Source organism: Panthera leo, chromosome B4 (assembly GCF_018350215.1).
Source record: "Panthera leo isolate Ple1 chromosome B4, P.leo_Ple1_pat1.1, whole genome shotgun sequence".
Lineage (NCBI taxonomy): Eukaryota > Metazoa > Chordata > Mammalia > Carnivora > Felidae > Panthera > Panthera leo.
Genome location: NC_056685.1, coordinates 139686115 through 139711067, shown reverse-complemented (window position 1 = coordinate 139711067; position 24953 = coordinate 139686115). Strand labels below are relative to the sequence as shown.

General features: G+C 63.8%; 1 protein-coding gene across 2 annotated transcripts in view; it reads right to left on the bottom strand.

The window, feature by feature from the left end:
* TAFA5 (TAFA chemokine like family member 5) overlaps positions 1-24953 on the bottom strand; it is a 189151-nt gene that overhangs the window by 21800 nt on the left and 142398 nt on the right. For both annotated transcript variants that reach the window (XM_042944686.1, XM_042944687.1), the window contains exon 3: positions 12656-12783. In XM_042944686.1, coding sequence (XP_042800620.1) covers positions 12656-12783 — 128 coding nt within the window. The remainder of the gene's footprint in view (positions 1-12655; positions 12784-24953) is intronic.

Below are 24953 nucleotides of genomic sequence, written 5' to 3'. Positions count from 1 at the left end.
ACTAACCCACTTACGTTTATTGTCACCACTGGCACAGAAGTTGTCATGAATAGCACGGCCCACTCCGATTTCTGGTTAGGGTCCGTTCACGGTTCAGGTCCTTATACACATGCACGTTTCACATGCTTTCTCCTCAGCCATAGTTTGAAGGAATCAGGTTCTTCTATTATCGGCCACCTTTGTGTAATCAAACGCACTCTCAATGATGAAGCCATGTCTCTAACGATCTAAGTCCTCATGGGTCCTCTACTCCACGAACAGACGTTAGGTCACTGTTCTCTTACTCACCAGCCGCTCTGGCATGTCGGCCTCTGTTGATCTCACCAGAGGCTACAAACTGGTTTACTATCACACAACGATCATCTTTCACAATATACAGTGTACTAAATACATGCCGTGGATTTTGCGTTCAACTTCCTAAGCACACTCACAGGGGTGATTTGTTTGACTGCACGTATCTGTTGGTATCGAGAATCACCGTTCTTCTTCTCACACATGACCTTTTCCCTCATCAGCTCTTGATTTTTATTTCTTCAATTGGCTTCAGATGATTTTTGTTCACGTTTTCAGGGAAGCTGTGTGGGTGGTACACTTTCTAAATTCTCGTAAATTTAAAACTGTCTTCTTTAGTCCCTTGGTCTGAAAAGCAACTCGAACTAGGGGTGAATTCTTTTTTTTTTTTTTTTTTTAATGTTTATTTATTCTTGAGACAGAGAGACAAGAGTGCGAGTGGGGCAGGGGCAGAGAGAGAGACACACAGAATCGTAAGCAGGCTCCAGGCTCCAAGCTGTCAGCACAGAGCCCGACGTGGGGCTCGAACTCACAAACTGTGAGATCATGACCTGAGCCGAAGTCGGACGCCCAACCGACTGAGCCACCCAGGGGCCCCGAAGTGGGGTTGAATTCTTAAGTGACAGTATGTTTCAGTCAAATCCCTGGTGGTGTTCCTTCCTTTCCTTCCGGTTCAGAGGGCGCCTGATCTCTGCCTTCGTAGGTTCCGTGGACCTCTGTCCTCCTGTCTTAATTTTATTTCCCTGATTTAACCTGGCTTGGGATGAGGCAGCCCCCTCTCATCCTTTCCACGCAAACACAAGGCCATGGGGTGCATGGGTCCTGATGCTTCTGTATCGTTTGTAGTTGGGGGTTTTCTTTCCAGTCCTATTTTTGCCCTAATCTGACGATTCTTTCTTTCCTGGTCACGGTGGCTTCCCCTCTGGAGTGCCCCGTTTCTCAGGTTAGGAATGTGCCCTCTGCCCTCACACCTACCGACTTTTTTCTCTCTGGCTCATTTCGTGGCTTTCTCCTATGACTTGTTCCTTGGCTGAAGACCCCCACACTTCACGGAATCGGTTTTCTGCAGGGACGGTTCCTTCATTCGCAGCTCCCAACACCTTTCTCGATTCCACTCATGTTTCGGGTATCCTGCCTTTCCTCCAGCTCACCCAGCAAACCTCCTTTGCCCCGGGCGGTCCTTTCTCTGTGGCTCGCGGCTCCCGGGTCACAGAAGGCACGGCCCCCTGTATGTCTCTGACACCCACCAGCAGACATTCTCCAGAAGTCTCCTCTGTGTACCTTAAACAACTCTTGTCAGAGCTAACTCTGCCTTTAATTCTTTATGAAGTATTCCTTTCCACAGTGTGCATTTTCCCACAGGCTCCTGTTTGAACTTGGGCTCTGATGTTTTTTTAAACCCCCTTCGGACAAGCAGAGGCCTAGCCTGGCCTGGAATGAGCCAAGAGGCCCGGTGGCAAGCAAGTCTCCAGCCTTCCTCTGGGTTCCCGGGCGGGGCGGGGGCGGGGGAGCCCTGTGGTTCCAGGCTGGTCTCGAAGGTCTGGATGCACAGAGACCCCCAGCCTTCACGTGACCCCAACAGGCTCTCAACCGGGGGGGGGGGGGCGGCTCCCAGTGGTGTTTAACCTCCTTGGGGGGTCGGGTGCTCTGCCTCGGCTGGAGAGTTTTATGGTCTTTTGAGAACGCTGAAGTGAGTGGACACACAGGCCCCTGCGTGAGCCACCGCATTGCCCTCTCCTGCCCACCCCGCCCCTTCCAGTGAAGCTCACCTCCACCCACCGCCTCCTGTCCTGTCACGCTGCTGGGAGTCAGTCTCTGCAGGGCGATCGGGGGCGCTCCTGCTGGCCCGACCCCACCTCTGCAGGCTGGTTTCCCCGTCGGTGCAGCCGGGCCTGGGGCTCGAGGGCGGGCCCGGGCGCGATGAGGAAGTCGCAGGTTCTCTCTGCATTTTAGGAGGTTCTCGTCGGAGCTGGGTAGCGTAGACGGTAAAGCACTGTGCCAAGAAGGGGCCTCCCATCCACGTGCGACACGCCCATGGCGAGGGTACCAAACTCAGCACGTGTCTCTCTTTTCTTTGAGTCAGGGTGCGATGGCCAATTGGTTTTATTTCCAAAAATACATAAGACCGGACGCGAGGCAAAGGCCACGCAGCTGTCGTAACAAGCGTGACACCATGTGAGTCCAGAACGTCCAGCCGCCACAGGAATCCAGGGGCCCCGGCCGGTTCTTCGCAGACGTGGAGGAAGGATCGGACCATTCCTCTCTCCTCCAAATGTCCAACAAGCTGGTTCCGTCATAGCGCGGATGGCCGTGGTAATGGGGACCAGGGAAGCTCCTCCCTCCCCCACTCATCAGTCCCATGAAAACCTGAAGCCACGTGGGCAGAGACGACACAAAGGGAGACGCAGCCAAAATTCAAACAAAACCAAGAGACGCGGCAACGCGGCCAGCACCCCGGGGCTTTCCTGCTACCCAGCGCCCACTACCAGATGGGCGGGGGGCTTCCCAGAAGGGGCTGCGGGTATGGCTTCTTCCTGATGATGCAGCCACTGGGGATGTGAGCACTCTAGAATATTCCGGAAGGTGCCACACGAGGAAAACAGCAACACTCAGACCCACACCGACTCCCCTGGGCTTTCATAAACTGTTCTCTCCCTTTCCCACCACCCCAGGGACCTGTGAGGTCAGCCTGGGGTGCACTCTTCCCCCATCCCACAGATGAGGAAACCGAGGCTACCAACGTGTGCGTGAGAAATATCACCCGTGAACGGGGTGGGGACGATCTCACGCAGAAAGCGGAGAAGCGGCCGGAGAGTGGGAGGCTCGTCACGGAGCAGGGCACAGCGGCGGGGAGGGAGGTCACACACAGCGCCTGGCGGGGCCGAGCTCGGTGCTCCGGCCGGGGGAGAAGACGCGAGGGAGGATGGGTGCCAGAACCCAGCGGTGGCGGCTCTGGACCCACCACCCAGGACCCATGTCGTCCAGTATACGCCTCGGGTGGAACTGGGAGTTGACGTTTAAGGTAATTCGGGTTGAGACAGAAATCCTTCTGTGTTTTAGACTGATCTTTTAATGAGTGTCCACGTCACATGCCGTGTGGTCCCCAAGTGGCACGCAGACAACTGGGGAGGGGTCGGCCGGCGGAGGACCCTGTCCCCGGTGCTGCTGTCCAGGCGGCACAGCTGGCCTGGGATCAGCAGCCCCCCACGCCGGGCGCACAGAGGACAGAGCCCGGAGGCACAGCAATGGAGACAGGTGCAGCATGATCAGAACCAGGGGTGCAAGGGGCCGGCTGGGACGTGGGCGCCAGGCAGGGAAGGCATCCTGCCCTGGAGGCTTGTGCAGTGTGCACACTGACCGACTGACTTCTCGCTTATGTGATCTTACACATCACAGCACAGCCGAGAGGGGCTGGGTTTACCTCTGTCCTTTACAAAGAAGCAAAGCCCTAAGCAACGTCATTTGTAAGATCATAAGGACGTATTAAACCAACAGGAAAAAAACATGTTTTGGATCACTTTGCCCAAAAGCTCACGAAAGCCGGGACCAGAAGACAGAATTAACACAAACAGTCCCAGCAACTTGGGATCACTCTGAACTTGATCAGCTCTTATCAAACACTCGCTGTTGACAAGGTGGCCCCTTCATGCTCGTGGGGTTGCAGGGACCCCCCTTGACTTCTGGGATAGCAGGAGAGCTCTGGGCAAAGGCACAGGGCAGGCCCTGACAGCCCACGGCCATGTGGTGGGCTGGCAGGGTGGGCAATGTGGTGGCAGCAGCCGGTCCGCTCGCTCCAGAAGATTCCCTTACGGGGGGGGGGGGGCACATACTGTGTCTCAGGCAGGGTCCCCACCTTCCCTGTGGACTGCTGAGACTTGGGACCATTTGACCCTCTCGGATCCCAGAGCCCCAGGCATCATGGTGAGCGGTGGGACACGGAAGCCTGGCCAGTGCCTTCCAAAGGCCGGCATTTTCTCCCCATCTATTCAGCAGAGACTTTTGACCTCATGTCTAAGCGATGGCCGCTTGTGCAAGCCCAAATGGGGCCGAAAGCTGTCCCTCCACGGACTGTCACGGGGGCCCGTCCGCTGCTGTCCCTCCACGGACTGTCACGGGGGCCCGTCAGCTCTGTGAGGGGCAGGACTAGGCAGGCTTCCTCCCTGTATCCCAAGCATCCAACATGGCTCCAGGAAGGATAGGGGTGGGGGCAGGGGAGGGGGGAGGGGAGGGAGAGCCCCGACGCTGTGCCCCAGCTGCCCATGCAGGGGCGAGGGGACGGCAGAACTGAGCCTCCCAGGCCTCGCGCTAGGGCCCGTCCCCAACCCTGATGTGGTCGGCTTGGCGGGCTGGCATCACCTCTGTGGCATGAGGGACGCCCCAACCCCGTGGCGGGGGGCTCGTCCCAGGCCCACTGGTTTCTCCACTGGGCACGTCCCCCCGCAATTCAACCGTGTGCCATTTACGTATTTAAAACAATCCAGAGAACAACTGCTTTCAGGAAAATTGAGACTGATGCAGTGCCGTTACCATAAACAGCTACCAGCACGTAATGTCTCCCATCGCGAAATCGGCCGAAAGTGCCCACGGAAAAAATGCGGGCTTGGTCAAACCAATTTTCCGTTTCTGGGCTCGCTTCTGCCGAGCAAATGAAGACTGCCGCAGCTCACGATGCTAGCTGGTGCCGGGCCGGCCGTCCGCGTTCTTTGTTTACACACGGAATCTATTAAAACGTCCAGCTATTACTGTGGTGATACATAGCAGTGATTCAAGGAACACAAAATGGATTGCAGACAGGGATCAGAGTAATGACTCGGTATTTTTCATTGTTTGTGCGGCAGAAAGAATTAGCTGGGTGCGGGCACTGACTTGCTCGGGGGAGTTCTGCCCTCCGCTCGGCCTCGCTGGACGCTAATCCTAGAAACCTGACAAAAGCCCTTTGTCCTGGCAGGACGTCGTCGTATTTGCTGAGATGCTCCCAGAGGGCAGATGAGAGGGGCTGGCTGGGAGTCCTCCCGCGTCTCTGCCCTCCTCCCCTCCGCTCCCCTGGGCGGCCACGCCCCATCCTGAGCCCAGATGCCTCCCTCCAGGCAGGGCACACCCGGGCCACGCTCTGTGCGCTGCCTGGGCTCCAGCGGACCCGCCATAAACACCATTCCATCCGATTCCACATGCCTGCGGGAGGGGCCGCTCAGCCCCAGACCTCACGGCACGGCTGGCCCTCTGTCCCCTGATCCTTGCAGGCGGCAGGGGAGGCCCTGAGCCACGGGCCACCGTGCGCGGGTTCTCAGCCAAAGCTCCGCCCGGCATCCGCCGCGGGAGAGGAGAGCCCTGAACAGACGCCAGAAAGCACATCTGTTCCAGGCGTCTTCCCAGGAGCCCATGCGCCCTGCACCCCGGGCTGCTCTCAGGGTTCCTAGGGTGTATTTCTCTGAAACAGAGGCCGGCCTGGGGCAATGTGTGCAGGAGGGAGCCCTGTCTACACGGACGGGTGCCCTGGGAGGGGAACGTGGCAAATGAGCTTGCCTGCAGAGGCTGGGCACGCCGGGAAGGGCCTCGACTCACAGAGCCGGGGGCACTCGGCTGGGGGCCTGGGACACCTGCCGGGGGGACTGATGGAAACCCCCGCAGATCCGCAGGGACCACTGTCTCCCTCCCCCCAAAGCAGACAAGGAAATACCTGCCACAAGCCAGCCAGTTGTGGCCTCCGGCCAATAAAGCCCCGCGCTGCCTCGCTCGGGGCCCGGAGTCATTTTTCTTTTATTGGTTTTCAGAATGAGCAGCAGAACGGCAGCTGAGACCCTGCTCTGTAATAAAAGCTTCTAATTGCTGGGATGGCTCATTCAAGATCAGAGACAAACCAGAGGCCCCCAAACACCTCCACGAGGCGCTGAGCTCCTGGAAGCTGTCAGGATGATCCCATCTGTAGGGGCTCACGGCTGGCAGGCACGTCTGGAGAGCCCTGAAGGCCCGGGGCCCACGAAAGGGACCAGCAGCGCGTCCCCTCCCGGTGGGGCCAGAACCTGCAGTTTCCACGCGCAGCACAGGCTGGCCCGGACCGGGCACTAGGAGTGCTCAGGACATGCCGGCCGGTGCGGCGGGTGGACGGCCAGACGGGCGAGCGGGCCTTTAGCGGCCGGGAGAGCCAGGCTGGGGGCACAGAGATTGCAGGAAGTGACAGACTGCGTCCACGTTCCCGGAAGTCCTGGAACTCAGGAGCGAAGGAGCCCCGGGTCGCCCTGAGCACGGAGGGACGGAAGGAGGCCTCACAGGGGACAGAAAGCTGGGCGCACACAACCCCCAAGGTCGGCAAGGCTGCAGGAATTCCTACTGACCCGTGGGCCTGGGGGGGGCTGGGAGGGACCAGGGGACCCCTCGCAGAGACGGGGGAGCAGACGCACCACACACAGGTCGGCCGCTCTGTGGTGGACGCCTCTGGGCTTCCCTCCACGACCGTGCCCGCCACCCTCCCCGCTGGGGGCCTCCAACCCCCCCCCACCCCAGCCACGGACCCCAGGGGCTGCCACACTGACTTCGGACGGCCTAGCGCCTAGCGTGTGGGCCGGGGGGTGGTCCTGGATGCCTACAGGAGTCACCAGGCCGGAAACACGAGTCCATCCTGACCCCTGCCCCTCCCCACCCCTCCCTGCGCCACAACGGCTGCCGCCGTGTCCCCTCTCTGACACCGCAGACCCAGTGGGTCCCCTCCTCTGCAGCTGGGACCACAGAGTCTCATCTGCAACCCTCTCCCTGACAGAGTGACCTCGAGCCCGTGGCCCCAGCCGGCCTCACAAAGACAAAGCCCTCCTGAAGTTGTCCCTGTGCTCCCGGCACATGCAGAAGGGACTCTCTCCGGCATCTTCCATATCCCCTGGGGCCCTGCCTCACCCTTGGAGACGACTGGGCCCCCCCAGCTCCTAAGAAGCCAGGCTGTCTTGGGAGCAGGCCGCAGGTGCCTGTGTGGACCGCTCTCCTCCAACTGTCTCCTCCCACTTCAGACAGCCGTCGCTTCCCCGGGGAGTCACCTGAGGACCCTCCTGGGGCTCCGTGGGGGCAGGGCTCGTGCCCACCGGGACTTCCCGGACCCGCAGTGCCTCACAAATAACGGGCTCATAGATACATAATAAAGAAAGCTCTCCCGTGGGGGAGAAACGCGAGACCGGCCCAAAGCTTGGGGGCCCCACGGCTGCAGCGGGCTGGGCCGGGGCTCCCCCGGGGCTCGTCCTGCTCGGTCCTCCTCTTCACGGATGGAGGACTTTATTCCCACCACAGGGGGTGCACGGAGGGGCCCCGCCGGCTGGAGGCGCTCTCTCCCGCACCCAGGAACATTCCTCCAGTCCCGGAACCCCAGGTCGGGAGCTGCGTCCTGGAAATCGGGAAGACGTGTGCTGCTCAGGTCTGGCTTCGAGCGACTGGGCAGGACAGCAGCGGTCGCATCCGAGTCCGTACGTGACCCTTTCCCCTCCGGCTTTGGGCCGGCCCACGGCCCCGCGCTGACTCACCCCTCCCTCCGCAACCTGCACCTCTGAGCTCTGGGGATTTCTTTTCTTACACATTTCTTTGATAAGCTTCTCTCCTCCGTTTCTCTCCGTTTTTGGACGCTGTGTTCTTCGGACCTCCTGAACTGGTCTCTGTGTTTCCTACTTCTCGTCAACAGTCGACGCTACGACTTTCTGGGGCTCCGTCCTTCCACCAGCGGGCTAACAGAATCTGCTCTGCACACACACACTCGTGCAGGTGTATGTGCACACAAATGCACACGCGTGTGTAACCACAGGTGCACGTGTGCTCACGTGTGCATTTTATACATATTTTAAACTTCCGTCCTCATAAAAATTATACACGTAATCCCCCCCAAAATGCCTTTTATCTCCCTGGTGTCCAACTCAGCGTCTTAACTCCACCGTGACTCTTGTCACAAATCTGGGGCGCGAGGGCATGGGGGTGACAGCTCACCCCCGTGTCGAGAGAGGTCGGCGGGGGCCCCTCACAGGGGAGCACGGTGGATGTGGGGCCATCGCACACCCCCCCCCCGCCCGGAGGCTCAGGGACCCCACCTGGGGGAGGAAGGGAAGAGGTCGGGGACGTGTGGCCCCACTGGCGTGCCCTCCTCCTGCCGCCTTCCCACCCCCAGCTCCCGCGGGCCCCCCCCACCGCCAGCTTCTCTATGCGGCCGCTGGTTCCACGGCCTTCCGGGCGCCTGTGCCTCCGGCCTGTGGTTTGCGTCCTCTGTGCTCCCGGCTCGAGCACTGGCCCTTTGCTTTCCCCCACGTCCTCCAGCGTGGCCTGCGGACCCAACGGGCAGAGGCTGGGCTTCCCAGAAGGGTCCTCGGGCCCCACACCACGGCGACCCACCTTGGGCTTGTTTAAGTTAGTGGATGGGATGGGATGGGACCCTCGTCCCACCCAAAATTCATGCCCACTGAACCTCGGAAAGTGACATTTTTGGAAACGGACTCATCTTAGATGTAATAAATAAAGCTCGCGAGACAGAATCATCCTTAACCTGGGACGGGCCTGGACGTGACGGCCGAGTGTTCTCGAGGGAACCACTAGCTCCCGCAGGCACACGGCCACGTGACGGTGGAGCCCCAGACCCGGCCTGAGGCCGACGGACCCTCCCTCCTCTCCTCTGTTGGAGCCTCGCCTCAACATCTGACCTCCGGCCCCCAGAGCCCAGTGAGAATGAGCTGTGGCCGCGGTCACTTGGGGGGGCCGCAGGGGACTCACGTGGAGGGGTCCTCCAGAGAGACAGCGCTCCGGGAGCTGAGGGGGCCTGTGCTTCTCAGGACCTGGGTCTTCAGGAAGCTCCCCGACCTGGAGACGCGCCAGACACGGGCCCCGCTCTGGCACGAACCCCCTGGGGCCGTCTGCCGTGGGGCCAGGCGGGAGGGCCTGCCTGCACGGTGCCTCCTGCCGTCTCCTCTCCTTCCCCCTGCGCCTTTCTCCTTCTCTTGTCCCTGTCACTTTATACGGGTGTCCAGATGGCAAACATGAGCAGCACGTGTGTTTTTGTTTGTTTGTTTGTTTTTTTAACGGGGGGCCCAGAACATTTGCTAGGTTCTTGGTCGTTGTAAGATTCTCAGTGCAAGTGTTGTGGAGAGTGTGTGGGGGTCCAGTGTGTGGGGTCCAGGGTGTGGGGGTCTAAGGTGTGGGGTCCAGTGTGAGGGGGTTCAGTGTGTGGGGGTCCAGGGTATAGGGGCTTAGGGCATGGGGGTCTAGGGTGTGAGATCTAGGATGTGGGGGTCCAGGGTGGGGGTGTCTAGGGTGTGGGGGTCCAGGGTGCGGGGGTCCAGGGTGCGGGGTTAGGGTGCGGGGTCCAGGGTGGGGCGTGTCTAAGGTGTGGGGGTCCAGGGTGGGAGTGTCTAGGGTGTGGGGGTCCAGGGTGCGGGGGTCAAGGGTGGGGTGTTAGGGTGTGGGGGTACAGGGTGGGGGGGGCCAGGGTGGGAGGGTCTAGGGTGTGGGGCCCCAAGCTTGCAGGAGGCTGAGGCGGGAGCTCCGGGCCAAGCGGGCTATCTGGACAACACATCATCCTCAGGACTGTGAAGATGGGCAGTGGAAGGGACAGTGGCCCCTACCCTGTCCCATGCTGGCTTTCTCGGCCCAGACAAGGGCTCTGTGGAAAGACACTCAGCACCTCGGGGGGTGTTAACAGGCAGGACCCAACAGGAATCAACGACAGCCAACCCCACCCCCGCCCTGGCGCTCGTCTGCCGTGTGAATCGGTCCGTAGTGAGCGCTGAGCTCCGGGACCGGTCGGCAGGCCAGGCCGGGCCGCCGGGCATCCCCTCCCAGGGTCTAGCCCAGATGCCAGGACACCGTGACCCCCTGACTGCCTGAAGTCCCGAACAGCCGGGCAGGATGTCCACCTCTGGGCACGGACGAGCTCAGGCTGTGGCCGCCGGGCCTCGTCTCAGAGCCGGCTCTCGGGAAGTGTGCTTTGGGGGAAGCGGGTTTCCACGAAGTCCCAGTTCCTGAGCAAAACGGGACAGACACTCCCCCCAACCGGGCGCTCGCTCCGCACAGAACTCAAGCGTGGCGCCTAATGGCTGACTGGGAACGTGGGTCTCTATCTGGTTTGGGGGACGGAGCACCAGTGCGCGGACGAGCACCTGGTGACACATGCAGGTCACGGCCTCAGCGCCGGACACCGGGGAGGGCGCGTCCTCCCGGGTCACGTTCCTGGTGCAGGCCGACGTCCACGGGCCAGCGGAGCGAGAAGCGGAGCCTGGGGCCACACAGACGCGGGAGCGCCCCGAGGCCGCCGGGCCACCACACCTCGCCGTGTCCTGCCGTGACGACCCCATCTCCCTGGTGACCCCGTGCGTGGGCCTTTCGCTACACGGCATTCACCCTCACGACGCGGGACTCTCTCGTTTTACTCTATTTCTTCTAACTTCTTTTAAATGCTGGTCATGATCCAGGAAATTAATTTCATGACCCACTAATGGGGAGCAAGCTGCCCTCTGAGGAGCCACGCTCTAGGACACGCAAACACCAGCACGCTCCCGGGGTCTCTCCCCAGGAGCTGGAGTCATTAACGTATCGCACCCACGTGCGGGGGCCCCGCGTGAGGGCCACTCACAGGTGGGTGGGCACAGAGAAGGGAACACGGAGGCGTGAGGTGAGACGTGGTGGGGCTGGGGGGAGGGGCACCGCTCCAGACGCGCTCTAGCCACTGAGTTGGAATTGGCTGTCACCTGGCCAAGCCATCACGAGGTCCCTCAGGGCCCATCTCACGGGAAAACCGTCGTGATGGGAGGGGAGACCCCATAGCGCTGAGCATCTATAAGAGAATCGAGACGCGACCTTGAAACCCGGACTACGCCTCCAATTATACGGTGTTTGGGTCAAGAGCTCAAGTAAACTTTTCGGAAAGCTTTGCAAACGGGTCACCACAGCCCAGCCTTGCCGTGAGAGCCGGAGCTCTGTCTGGAGACACCTGGGAAGACCCCCGCCCTCCAGCTTTATCACACTGACCCCTCGGTCCCCACCGATGGAGGACAGCGGCTCTGGCCAGCGAGGGTCTGCGTGTCCCCAGGTCTCCCCCGTTTGGGAACGGCACACAGACGAGGACCCTAGAATAATGAGCCCCTGGAGGTGGCGGCCACACGTCAGAAGCTCCCCCGGGCTCCCTCGGAGCCGCCAGGCAGGTGGCAGGTCCCTGCACAGCTGATGGGCATGAGGACAGGGTGGCCATTCCCGTGTTCATCACGGGTGAACAAGTGACTGTCTCAGCTGAGGGCCGCATGTGGCCGGTGCCCCCCGCCCAGCCCACGCTGCCACCAGGGGAGAACTGCCTAACTCCCACCAACGGGCAGCCGCTGCTCAGACCGTGCCCCCGAGGGGCCTGCAGCATAGGGGCTCCACCCAGAGGCCGCGGGTTTTCCTCTGGCCCAGCTCCTGAGGGCTGCAGCCCCCACAGCAATCCCGGGAGGAGGCCCAGACCCCCGTGGGGCTTTCTAGATGCTTCCCCAGGGACCCCAGACCTCCCTGACTCAAAGTTCCCGTGGCGGGAGTCACGGCCAGATCACAACCTACTCCAGTCCTCAGTTTCTAGGTGGAGCTTACAAGGAAGGGCGGGATTGGGGTGAGAATGGGCCAGCAGGCAGCAGAGGTCATTGCCGTGTGGGCCTCGGCCTGCGGAGCCCCAGGGCCAGAACCAGAGGACACGGGCGCCGACTCCCGTGGCCTGGGCCGTCGCCGCACGGGCCTCGAGGAACTTACCTTTGGAAAAGGGACCTCAGCGAGCAGTCCCAGGACCCCCTCCCCTTCCCTCCCGCCCCCTCCCACCCCCACCCCCAAGGAACAGCAGCCACGGGGACAGGGCTGGTCGCAGCGCCTGGAAAGGAGGGTCCGCGGTGTGCCCCCTCAGCGGACAGGGGTGTGCTGGGGAAGGACAGGGGGCACCTCGGGGTTTGTCGGGGCCTCTGCCGAGTGGCCACTCTGCGGTGCCCAGGGCGGGAACAGACATTCAGGTCACCACCCCTCCTCAGTCAATCCTGCTCTTTCAAGAGCCTTCGCCCCCCTCTGGGGGGCCCCAACCCCTTCTCCTGGAGCTTCGAGCATGCCCCTGCCCCAGAAAGGAGACAACACCACCAGCCACCGGTTGTGCGTGGGCCCTGAGCTACCTCCTGAGTGGTTCTGTCACGCTCTCCGTGACGGCCCGAGGGGGCGGGGACAGCCCAGGGACCGACTGATTGGAGCCCAGAGAACGAGGCGGGCATGGAGGCAGGCGTGGCCCCTCCACACCAGGAAGCCGACTGCCCCTGCCATCGCCGGTGTGGGGCCGCCTCCCCTCGAGCACCCAGTGCCCAGGGCCCGCCGCCCTCCCTGCGTCCCAGAACGAGCAGGGCCGAGTACGCACCGTGGTGGTCTTTATCCGCCCTCCAGGCTGCGTGCACGTCCAGCCTGACCGGTTGATCAGCAGGTCACAGCCTTCACCCTCCAGACACGGGAGCATGTCGCACCACTGCTTTGTCTTGATGATCCGAGCTGTGGGAGACAGGAGGGCGGTCAGCATGGCTCAGCTGGGGCAGCGCCCGCACCCTGACCCCACCCTGGGCGCCGGCCACGGGGGCCGAAGGCCTGGTGGGTGGCGCCCGGGTCACGCGGGGCGGCCGGCCACTGTTGCCCCGGACCCCGTTCGGTGCTGCTCCCCAGGCCCGGCCCTGCCCCCAGCCCCCAACCCCCAGCCCCCAGTAAGTGGTAACGGGGTGTTGAGGACAGTTTCAGGGAGCAGCCACGGCCTCGTCCTGGAGTGGACAAGTCTCTTCTCTCCTTAAAAGCAGCACCGGATGTCCTTCCGGTGTGGCACACGCGGGCCGGGTGAAGGATGGGGACGCAGGGGCCGGGGGTCGGCGCTACGAGCGGGGTCCTCAGGAGGTGGGCCAGTGCTGCCATCGGACCGATCCATGGCGGGTCTCGCAGTGACCACGGCCCCTCCCTGGTCCTCCTCCAAAAGCGGGGGGCTGACCTGAGCCCCTGTCATCACCTGGGGTGCAGGCAAGCGACAGGGTGGGTAGACCCCAGGTGGCCGCTGAGCCCGGAGTGACGCGGCAGCCATAAAGCCCGAACCAACCGCTTCCAGGCAGAAAAGAGCCACGTTTCTCCCTTGCTGGAGGCACCCCATCATTTTGTGGCTGCGGGCCCGTGGCTGCTTTCCGAGTTAGGACACAGTGCGCGTCCTTCCGGAGGCACGTACGGCCGGCTGACCGCACTTCTACAGGAAGGGCATCCGTGCAAATCGGAGGGTCCCCCGTGCAGAGTCTGAGCGTTCAGACCGGATGCCCCCAGCGGGCCAGACGCACGCTTCCAACCACAGCCTCGGCCTCAGCTCCCGCCCCCCTGCCGGAGGACGCACACAGGGGTCCAGGTCGAGCGAGCACAGGCGCGTGTTCGTGCATCTGCCCTGTGCCGGTGTGCCTGTCCCCTCGGGGGCGGTGGGAGGAGGCCAGCGGGGCCAGGAGACAGCCTGGGGGCGGGACCTGGGGCCGTCCAGAGGATGCACTAGGTGGTCACCCTGAGACCCGCTCCTTTCCAGGCCAGGCCACGGACGGGACTGCACCCCGCTAAGTCGCAAGGTGAAGCCCTGACCCTCTAACCCCCAGCGTGTGGGCCCTCGGGCACTGTGCTCTTACGGAAGTCAGGTGACACGAGGTCACGAGGGTGGGGTCCCGGTCCCATAGGACTGGTGTCCGTGTGAGAGCAGACACCGAGTCCCCGCTGTCCCTCAGCACCGAGCCCACGAGGACACGTGAGAAGCCAGAGGAGGCCTCTTGCTGGAACCTGAGCCACCGGTGCCCTTGCCTCAAATCCAGGCCCCCAAACATTTGCTGCTGAAGCTGCCCTGGGGGTGGCATTTTGTCCCAGCAGCCTGTGACACGAGGGACACTCACCCCTCAGACACACTTCTCATTCAGCTGGAAAGTCAGCACGGAAGGACACTGCAGCTGAGAACCAGTGTGGCTCCCCAGGGCAGGGTGGGGACGTGCAGGACTCCATTCGCAGCGTCCCCAGAAATGTCTCTGCAATGAGCGGCCGCCGTCCTGGGCCGGACCCTTGGGGGAGACGCTAGGTGCGGGCGGGAGCCCCTCTCGGGCCCGGCCACGCGGAGGCCGGCGCTTTGCCCAGCGCACCCCCGCCCCCCCCAGGCCTCCTCCTCCTCCGCTCATCATTCCTGCCAGGGCCCCACCACGACGTCCTGTCCCGGATGCACTATTTTGTCACGGTAAAAGATGGCCCCAAAGCCCTGTTGGAAGCCAGGAGACGGACACCCTAAGCCCACGGAGCGGCTACAGGATTGAGGCACACGCCCGGCCCAATCCCCGGAAATCCTCTGCGTGGCGTCTGGGCGAGGATCCCGACAAGTGTCGGGGAAGCTTCTCTGGGATCAGCAGTGAGGATCGGCGAGGAAGGGGCTTAAGTGTGGATCAAAGGGAATCCGCATCTGCGCTCCCCGTCTGTCTCCCTGAGCCGCACCCAGGGAACGCGGTCACCGAGGCTCCGCCACCGGGGAGGCCTGGGCCGCCCCAACGCTTGACCGAGGGTCTGAGAGCAAGAACAAGGTGTCTCGGGGACGACGTCCCCTTCGGCGGCAAGAGGATGACGAGGTTCTGCAGGCAAGAAGGCCACGCAGGCGGGGGACCGCGTCATCCACGAGGGGGCTGCACAGACAGTGCTGAGGGCCGGTCCCGGCTGGGGCTGTGCCGCCCAGGGTGCGGGACACCCCGGGACACGGCCAGACGCCCGAGCTGGCGGGGCCGGCAGAAGGGCCTGGGTTCCATGCTGCACCGCTGTGTGCCGGCCGCGGGGCCTCAGCAGCAGCGTTCGTCCACCCTCGGGCCCGGTCCTCCCAGGGGAGCACGGTGCCGGGAGGAGGAGCAGGTGTCCACACGGGGCTCAGCCTGTCGGCGCTCACGGACACGCATCCCTCACGGTCGGGGCCCCTGCGGCCACTGGGTCTGGCGGCCGTGGACAGACGCGGGGCAGACGGCCCCAGCCTCGCGTGCACCCTGAGGACCTCGGGACGCTCCCGTTAGCCTCACAGCAGCTCCCCCTCCCTTGCCAGGCCCTCAGCCGAGGCCACGTCACCGCAGTGCGACCCCGGGCTCCGCCTGGGCTCCGTTCACCTTTCTGGAAGCAGGCTGGAGGCTGCGGACCCCACCCCTCCACTCCTTCCCGCCACACACGCAGCTCTGAAAGCGGGGAACACGCGGCCCCCCTCGCCGTGTCCACACGGCCGATCACACACGTCCCTGCTTGCTCCCATGTGCTCCTGTTCACACGCACGGGAAACGCACACAGACTCTTAAACGCACGAACACAGGCAAACAGCACGCACCCGTCCGTGCGTCCACGAGTGCGTGCGCACACACACGAGCGGACGCATCGAGCGGCTGACGGCCAGCCATCCCCCACGCGGCGTGGTGGCCCGGACGTGGCAGGGGCCGGCCCCGAGGAGGGCACTGGCCGGCTGCTGCTGAGCACACGCCTTCTGTTCGCTGCAGACCTCAGCTCAGCCGGCCCGAGCCCACTTCCTGCTGGAGGCGGTGGCAGGCACAGTGCTGGCCACCGCGTCCCAGGGACACAGGGACCTTTCGTGCCACACGTCACGGTGTCGGTAACGCTGAGGCAGCTCTGGTGCCGGGGAGGGCACCCGCCAGGGGCTGACGGTGCCCCCAGTGGCTGACAGTCAGGGGCCTCAGCCGCGTGGGCAGCTGGGCCCCCCGCTCATCAGGCGTCATCGGCACGTCCCCCGGCCTGTCCCCGGGCCCGGGAGTGCAGGCTTGTCCAGACTGGGGCTGGGGTCCAAAATGGAGCCTCTGTTGGGGCGCCTGCTCGGCCGTGGGGGGTGCCATTGCCCCTCCCTCGGCCCACCCCCACCTCGCATGGGTCCCCAGAGACACCCCCAGGCGCCCAGCACTCGCACCTCCTCTCGCCAGCCGGTCTCGCTCCCCGTGAACACGCTTGCACCTGCCCACTCGCACCCCGGGGCGGCTCTGTGCACCTGCTGCTGGCGGGCGCCTCCCCCTCCCCCAGCAGTGAGCGCTGGGAGCCTCAGGCTGGGGCCCCGAGTGGCTCCCGGCCCCGCTCCAGACTGCCCTCCACGCGGACATCCCAGGGACGCGGGCTCTGCCTCAGGCCCCTGCTGCTTCAGCCCGCTGCAGCCGTGGGCAGCGTGAGGCAGGCCGCTCGGGACACAGCTGGACGGGCATCAGAGGGCCAGAGGGGCAGCGAGGCGATGGTGGGGCGGGTGGCCCTGGTCCGGGGAGAGAGGCCGGGCACTGGGGGGAAAGGCCACAGCGTAGGGCCCGCAGGCGGGGGCCACAGCGCTACAGGCGGGGAATTTGCCGGAAGGTCAATTTGCCCAGACAGCGTTCGGGCCGATGGTGAATGGAGCTGAAGACGGGTCAGGACAGCCACAGAGTGACGGGGCCGGACAGGGGGCAGCGGGGACACTTCTGAGAAGAGACGAGGGAGAGACTATCTTCCGGGGAAAGGACAGCCCTTCAGAAACACAGCGGGACGGCAGCGGGATCGGAGGAGGGGTCCCTACGCAGCCCCCCAGCAACACGGCCTCACCGGCCCTGGGAACACACCCGGCACACGGGCACACGGGCCCCGGAGAAGCCCCTCCTTCCTCGAAGAGACGCGCGAGCGGCCCGGCACCGGGTCCGGGTCAGGCAGCGGGGGACCGTGGACACAGCCGGGAGCTCCTCCCGCCGGCCCCCGACCCCAGCCCGAGCCAGGAAGGGGCGGCTCAGGGGGCTCCCCGCCTGCGGCAGGGCTGGGCGGGGGGACGGGGAATGTCAGGGTGGAGGGTCCGAGCTCACCGAGCTGCACGGCTTCGTGACTGAAGGGCAATCTTCTCGCCCCGGGAACACTTTACTCTCCCGGAGCAGCCGGAAGCTTCCATCCAGGGCAGAGCCTGGGCTCGTCCGGCGGCTTTGCGAGCGCACCCTGCGGGCCACGGGGTCCCTGGCCCCGTGTGGGGGTGCACTGAGGACCCTTGCTCTCTCCCCTCAGACAGGGACTCCCGCACAAGGGCGTGAAGGCACGGAGCCCTCCCGCCACGCTCCCCGGGTCCCCCACACCGTCCACTGGGCCACCCTCGGGGACCCCCTGCCAGAGACGCAGGGCTGAGCCGTCCTCTCTGAGCACGGTCCCCCAGGGAGGCAGAGCCCGGCAGGGTCCACTGGAGACGACCACGGCGGCCGTCCCGGCTGGTGTTGGGGCCCCGTGAACGTCTCCTAGTGGAATCCCAGACTTTGGGCCCTCGGTGAGGACACGTGCCTCCACCCAGCTACCCTTTTACATCAGGACGATGACGGTCAGGCAAGCCGTGCTCCTTCCAAAGACTCTTCTAGAAAACACTGGGGACCTGCGCCCGCGGGTGCAGCCTGGCCGTCCTGGAGTGCGCTCTGTGCCTACAAGTGTGCCCCCACTTGCTCTGCAGCCTTTGCACAGGGAGAGGGGGTGGCGCTAAGGCCACACGGTGGGGGGGGGGCACAGCGCCCGGGGCCACGGCACCCTGCTGGCTTCCTGCCCCAATGCCCCTCCGGGAGCAGTTCACCAGGAGAGAGCGTGGCAGGACACGGGCACGGCTCGGTCCCCTGCCCCTGTCACGACCGGGTCACGCCCATTTAAGGCAGTGCTGGAAGGAGACAGCCTGGGACAGGCGCCGGGAGCCCCTCCCACCAGTGCCCCGGGACAGCTCTGGGGGAAATACGGAGGCTCTGCCGTTACCAGTGGGGTTTCAGACAACATGTGGGCAGTGTCCCCAACTCCAGAGCCTCCGGGCAAAGGCAGAAGAAAGCGTAAACGTGGAGCAAACCGGCGGGTGCCACGCCCGAGGATCTCCCCCGAACATCTGCCCTAGAAAAACGCTGCCGATTTAAATTTTATCGGTTCTGCAGTTTTGTTTGTGTTTAATCTGTAAGTGGGTTCAGTCTTTTTCCAGTTTATAGTCTGGTGAGGACGCCCGGCTTGGTGTTTGTTCATATCCCGGCAACATTATAATAGAAACCATTTAGGTCAGTCGCGAGGGGCCCAGGGAAGGAGCTTTCCCTTCGAAGGAGTTTTCAAGTGATTTAAGTCTGGGCAACACCCGCTGCCCACCCGCGGTGAGCTGGGCAGAGAAGGAGGCAGAGCCGGGGTGGGAGACTGACGCACGGACCCTCCGGGACCAGACTGGGGCCGCAGAAGGGAGCCCAGAAGGTTCCGGTCCCGTAGCCCTCACCACCCTCGCCCCAGCCAGAGGGGCTTGGATCTCCTGTGACAGCCCCCTCTGGGGTCTCCCTGCCGTGGCCCCAGCCTAGAGACGGAGGGACCTGGAGGCGGGCGTGTGCTGCGAGCATGGGCTGTGGGGTAGCCTTTCTTTGCCCCTGTCCCTCCGGCCCCTCCATGGGGGAAGCGTCTCCCCTGAGATTCTCATAGATCCCACATTTGTTGTGGTCGTTCGGGTAACGGAACATCTTAAGTCGCTCGCAGCGTCACGCCGAAATCAGGGCCAGCCCCAAACTCGATTAAGCACTGATCGATCCCTGCCCGCCGCGGGGCCCACCCCTCCCCGGGGCCCGGTCAGCCGCTCCTTTCTCCTTCCTCCCAAATGACCTGTGAAGGGCGGGGTGGAGACTGGCACCAACTGATGTTGGCTCACGGCGGGGCCAGGCCGTGCCTGGAGGATGCTCAGTCCCGATTCTCCTTCTCTGGAGCACATTCCAGAAGCCTCAAAGGCCCAGGAGTCTGGCTGCAAAGTCTTCTCTGCTGCACTACCCCTACTCAGCAGATCTAGCTCCCTCTGGCTCAACAGGCCTCCTCACCACCACCAGCATCCCCATCAGCAACCATCAGCAGCTCCTGGACTGGGCTCTTGTCGTACTGGGCACACTGGCCCCTTCACTCCAACCGCACTTCTTAGCGGAGGCTCTCCGGAACCTCTTTCAGAACGTGCGGGTTCTGAGGGTTCCCGGGACAAGGAACTGTGAGAAGCTGGGGTTCATGCCCAGTGGCCAACCCGTAAGCGCCCTCTCGTGGCCTCTGTGACTCCAGGACAGACCCCCTTCTTTTCAGAGGCCCCCCGTGTCCCAGTCTGATTCCTCCCCGCTTGTGCCCACGGTGCGGCATGAGCGGAGACTGGTGAGGAATCTCAACCCCGTCGCTGCCTACATCTCATTCTTCACAGCCTCCAGCCTCCCTGGAGGACAGCTGATGCGGGAAGGCTGCGGAGCTGTGTCGGCACAAACCCACCCGGCTTCCTCCCGTCCGTGGAAAACCCCGCTGGAGGCAGAGATGGTTATGCAGCTGCAGAGGGGGGGCCCAGCCAGCACCCCCAGGCCCCGCAGTGGAGCCTGCGGGATGGGGGGCAGCCAGCCAGGGCCTCCTGCCCGCCCTGACTCAGCCGGCCAGGGCCGTGTGTCCTCCCCAGCCTGGGGGGCCTCAGGGCTCGTGGTGGGTGGGGAGCAGGACTGGGAGGCAGGAGGCCCGGGTTCGAGTCTCAGCCCTGCCACCACCTGGACTCCTCGAGCCTTTCGATTCAGCTCCTAGTCAGTTTCTCCAAATCGATCGACAGAGAACACGCCGGGCCTGACGCCTGATGCTCTGGAGGGACGTCCAGGTCCTGGCCAGGGCCTGACGCTCCCGCCTCGTGTGTCCCAATGGCAACAGAAGGGAAGCCTGTGTCCTCACCGTACAGACCGACCGCATCCCCAGGGCCTGACCCTGCAGCCGGCGGGAGGCACTGATGTCCCAGCTCACCCAGACGCCTTGCAAACGCTGGGCCAACAGCTGTGGCCCCTGACGTGCCAGCGAGCAGCTTAAATGGGGAGCAGCAAGGAAGCGTCTGGGCCAGCACGGGGCCCCCGCTGTGTCACGTGTGTTCCATCGGACAACTGGTCTCGCCCAGAGGCAGGTGGGCGCGGGGGTGGGGTGCGCACGAGCACCTGTGCGTGCCCACCCGAGCAGGTGCTCAGCAAACACTGAGGAAATGCCCAGACACACAGAAGAGCGAGCCGTCACAAAACCCGACTTCTGACGTGTTGGCTGCTGGTTCGAGCGTCCCCAGTAACTCCAGGTGACCCCAAGATCGAAGCGCAGACTTGCCTCCTTGGCCCATAAAGCCCGTGAACGTCCAGCACCCCGCTGCCTGAATCCTGGCCTCCTTATCTCTGTCCTGCCTCCAGAACCTTCTGCCCTGGGCCTGATCACACGTCCCCTCCACCTCCCAGGCCACCCTCTCTCCTGGCTCCCGAGTCCAGGCCAGCATCTGGCCTGCCAGGCTGCCCTCGACGCCCTCACACCCCACATGCAGCCGGCACTGGGGCCCGGAGCCCACCCCTCTGGGGGTCCCTGTGCACCCCGGAGCTCACAGAGCGCCCCCCTCACTTCCACCCCTCCCGCGGAGTCCTCGATCAGAACGTTCGCGTTACAGGGAGGAATCAGCACGAGACTTCTCGCCCCAGGAAGACAAGTGGGCACAGCCCGCCAGCAGGGGTCTCGGCTGCCCCCGCCTGGGGACCCCCCCCCCCCCCGTGAAGATCCGCCACGGCGGCTGGGCTGGGAGCTGAGGTCCCAGGTGATCAGGCTCAAAGCTCCCTTGGACCTAATAACAAGCAGGATGCCGGGCCATTTGCTGAGTTCATTTACAATCCGGGAGGGTAATGGTGCCTTACACGAGTAATTTCTCACGGATCCTCAACAGAGCCACGGACTTCGTCTCCTGAAGCGCGTTCTTCTTGGGAAGGCCCAGGAGGCTTTTGTTTACTCAGTAAGGCTCCCCGAGCACTTGCTCTGTGAGAGCGGGGCGTCCGCACCAGCTCCTGGGCCGCGGCCCCACCGGGAGCAGGAACACCCCCCTCCGGGCCACGACTCTGAACCTGGGAAGACGACCGCGAGACACGGGGGACACGCTCACGGACCGGGACAAACCACACACGCTGCAGGCCACAGAGAGCCCGAGCCACCCGCTTCAAAGGCGACCACCTGGCTCTCTGGCCAACGACTTCTCTAGAAGCGGCATCGTCTGGACAAGCACGTAAGGTGAGGCCCCGTGAGGAGCAGGAGACGAGGAAACGCCATCATGGACCCCTCGCTAACGAGGGAAAACTCGGATTTATGACCTCATTAAGCCTCAGAACCCTCCTTCAGGAGGGAGCATGGGCCCCTTTCACAGACAGGAATACTGAGGCCTGGGAGTTCCCCTCTCCTTCTCCCCCCTCTGCTACCAGGTGCGCGCCATCCTCCGAAGGCGCCCCCACCCCACTATGAAGCCCCCCAGGGGCCAGGGTGAGGGGCGCTGCAGGTACCCAGGCCCAGACTCTTCTGGGCCCCATCCCCATCCCTCCCCCCATGCTCAGGCAGTGTAAGTCCTACCCGTGTTTCCCCTGATGTCCTGCAGCCCTGCCTCTCCTGCCCCCCAGGTCTCCCTCCATCTCCACAGCCACCCCTTCTCCTGGGAACCCTTCTCCGCCACCCCTCCGCCTTCCGCCTCTCCCCCCGGGACGGCCCGGCCGCTCCCTGCTGTCCCTGTGGTGGGCCGTGGGAGGGCTTCTGATGACCCCAGACCCGGGACTGTGCGGGACCCCTCAGTGCTCTGCTGAGGTCCCCGGGGGGCGAGGGGACAAGGGACGGAGGGATGAAGACACAGGACCGGAAGGCGCCCGGCCCACCTGGCCCAGGTGGTCACAGATGCTCAGAGACATAGAGTCTGGGCAGGCGTGGACCCTGTGTGGCAACCCTGTGCCCGCTCGCCTCGCCTCCCTGGCGACACCGGCCCGGGACTGGGTTATACACGCAGATGTCACTCCTTACTGCCTTCATTCCTACCCATCAGGGGTCCTCAGGAGGCGGGGCTGAGGGTCAGAGTGGACCCCAGTGGAACCTCCTCACCAGAGCCACGGCACTTCCTATGGCGGTCAAGCTGCTGACCACGTGTGCACAGGTGAGTTGAGCCGTGCAGCCGTGCATTTGTGTGTGCTCACAAGGGTGTGATGTGCACATGTGTGTGCATGTGTGTGTGCGTCTGTCTGTGGGGTCTGAACGTTCTGGTCCAGGACCTGAGCCGCATGTGACGAGGGAAGTCCGGGGCCAGCGACACCCCGCCCGGCGGGAAGGACGCGGAGGCTCCCTCCTCGTTTTCTGGCACCAATATGCTTCGGCTCAATCCCCGTGAACGACAGCAGCCCCGCCAGGCCCCTCGCCCACCCCCGAACCAGAAGAGACAAAGATATGACCCCGAGGGACCCGAGTCTGGCCGACGGTGGCAGGTGTGGACAGCAGGCCCTGCGGCGAGCACGCTCCCGGTCTGGCCTGGACAGATGGACGGGGACAGACGTGCTAATTTGCCAGGGGACCGTGGAGACCGCACTGCCGCGCTCAACGCCAGGCTCTTCTCTGCTCACAAACCGCACGGCTCCCTTTAGAATAAACAGTTTCTTCGTTCCCATTAACATATGAATCTGCTTACTTTACTCGACAGCTTGGAAAAATGAATCATCCAGAACAAAGCCAGTGGGGCTGCAGGAGAGCTCAGGCCACATCCTCCGACGAGATCCCCGACAGACCCTGTCCGACCGAGGTGGGGGGGGCGACCCTCCCCGGCAGGTCTGACCCAGAAGGGTACACCCGCCTTGTCCCGCTGGGGTCAGATCACACACTGGAAAGGGGCAGCTGACGCTTAATGCACAGGCACACGTACTGGTTAAAGGTACACACACACACTGACCCACAGGAGCCAAACATAAGTGGGACATCCCAGGGTTCCAGAAAAATCTACCGTAGGGAGAGCTGATGTAGACCGTGAGGTCTTAACTGAGACAGGATCCCTGTAGCGAATGTTCTGGAAGGGGAGGAGTGCCCTGGGCTCCCCACTGCTCTGCTCCACAGGGCGGTGCATTAAGGCCCCTCCTGGCAGGGAGGCCCATGGGGCTGGAAGGTCAGAGGGTGCCCTGGGTGGCTTAAGGCCCGCCCCCAAAAGCCCACCTTCAGCCGGCCCTCCCTGGGCAGCCTGGTGCCAGGGGCAGAGGAGTCAGGTGAGCACTGCCCTGAAGGACAGGGCAAGGGTGGTATAAAGACGGGGGACTGGACACGGGGACATGCGTGCAGGGTCTGGGGGGCACAGCGAGGTGCAGCCTGGCCCGTGGAGGGCCGGGGGCCTTGTGGAGAGGAGTCTGTACGTCCAGACCCCCCTGGTGGGCTCCAGGTCTCCTGCCCGCGCCCCCTGCGGGGTCAGCCACACGGGGCTCAGGATGATACGAACAAGCAGAGTATCCTCAGAGATGCCCCCGAGCTTAAGGGAGAAACCCATTTGCTCTCAGCCCCAGAAGCACCTTCTGTGCTCCAGAAATTCTGCTTTGAAACGTCAGTGCCCGAACACATCAGGTGAGCACGCAGCGGGGGAAGGAGCGGGGCCACCCGGCCCTTGGGGAGCCCCACCACCGGCTGCTGGGGACAGGCATGAGGCCCAAGGACACGGGGATGCCTCGCGGGTCCTCACGGGGACGTCCGTGCACGGTGAGTGTTACAACCGCTGGGATCACCCCCAGGAAGGCCCGACTCCCTCATCCTTACATCACAGAGGGGAACACGGAAGCTCAGGGCAGGGGGGTCAGGAAACCTGCCAGGGTCCCACGGCTGCCAAGTGACCCCGCGGGGAGCTGGGCTGGGGCAGCCTGAGCAGAGCCCCGTGCTCTCTGGATCCGTGTGGCCCTTGGGCAGGAGCCTGGAGGCAAGGGCACGGCGGGAGGAGGAAGGGAGGCTTGTCCGAGAAGGACCGCGTCTGGGGCAGTCCCGCGGGCCTGTGTCCAGTGGGGCCGCCACAGCGGGGCTCCCTTGCCACCTGCCAGACGGACGTCTGCACAGCAAGGTGGAGTCGGGGACGGTGAGCGGGTGGAGGTGGAGAAAACGGAACCGGGCAGAGTGGATGCCAGCAAGGGACAGCCCGGCCCAGCCGGGGGCAGGGCACAGGCCTCAGGAAGAGACCAGGCTCTTGGCCCCCGGGTCTCACGCCGCGTCTCTCTCCCCTCCCCTGCACCGGACGCAGTCATAGCTCCCGGCCGCTCCGCCGTCCCCCTCCTCTGCCCAACGCGGCCGCGGGTCAGCACCCCATTCCGATGGCACCTCGGCCGCTGGTGCCTCCAGCTTAACGCTGCTCCAACACACCCGTCTTCCCTTCTTTCGAATTATCTTCTCAAGACAAATTTCTAGGAGTGGAATTATGGGATCGAGGGTCTGGGCATTTCCATGGCCCCGGATGCATCCCGCCAGGCTGCTCACGGAATGGATTCCGCCCTGAACGCGGCCCCTGCACAGCTCTGAGGACGCCTGTCTTTCCCACGGGAGCTCCGGCCCGGAGTCACGTCCTGCGCTCGGCGTGCGAGTGTAGACGGGAGTGGGGTCCCAGGGCAGCCTGAAGAAACACGTCCCACCAATAAGCCGACCTGGGGTGGAAGTTCGTGCGGCGTAAGCGCACAGGAGCGGACGCCGTTCTGAGAGTCACAGGCGAGAGACGGCGGCCCCTGCCCCCTGTGGACCCAGGGCTACGAGGGGCCAGAGACTCTGGGAGGCAGAGGGCGTGTGCCTCCCTCCCACCCTATCAGCACCCAGGCTGCACGGCCTGAGTGGCGCCTTGTCCCAGCCCTGTGCCGTCCCCACGGCAGGAAGCATCT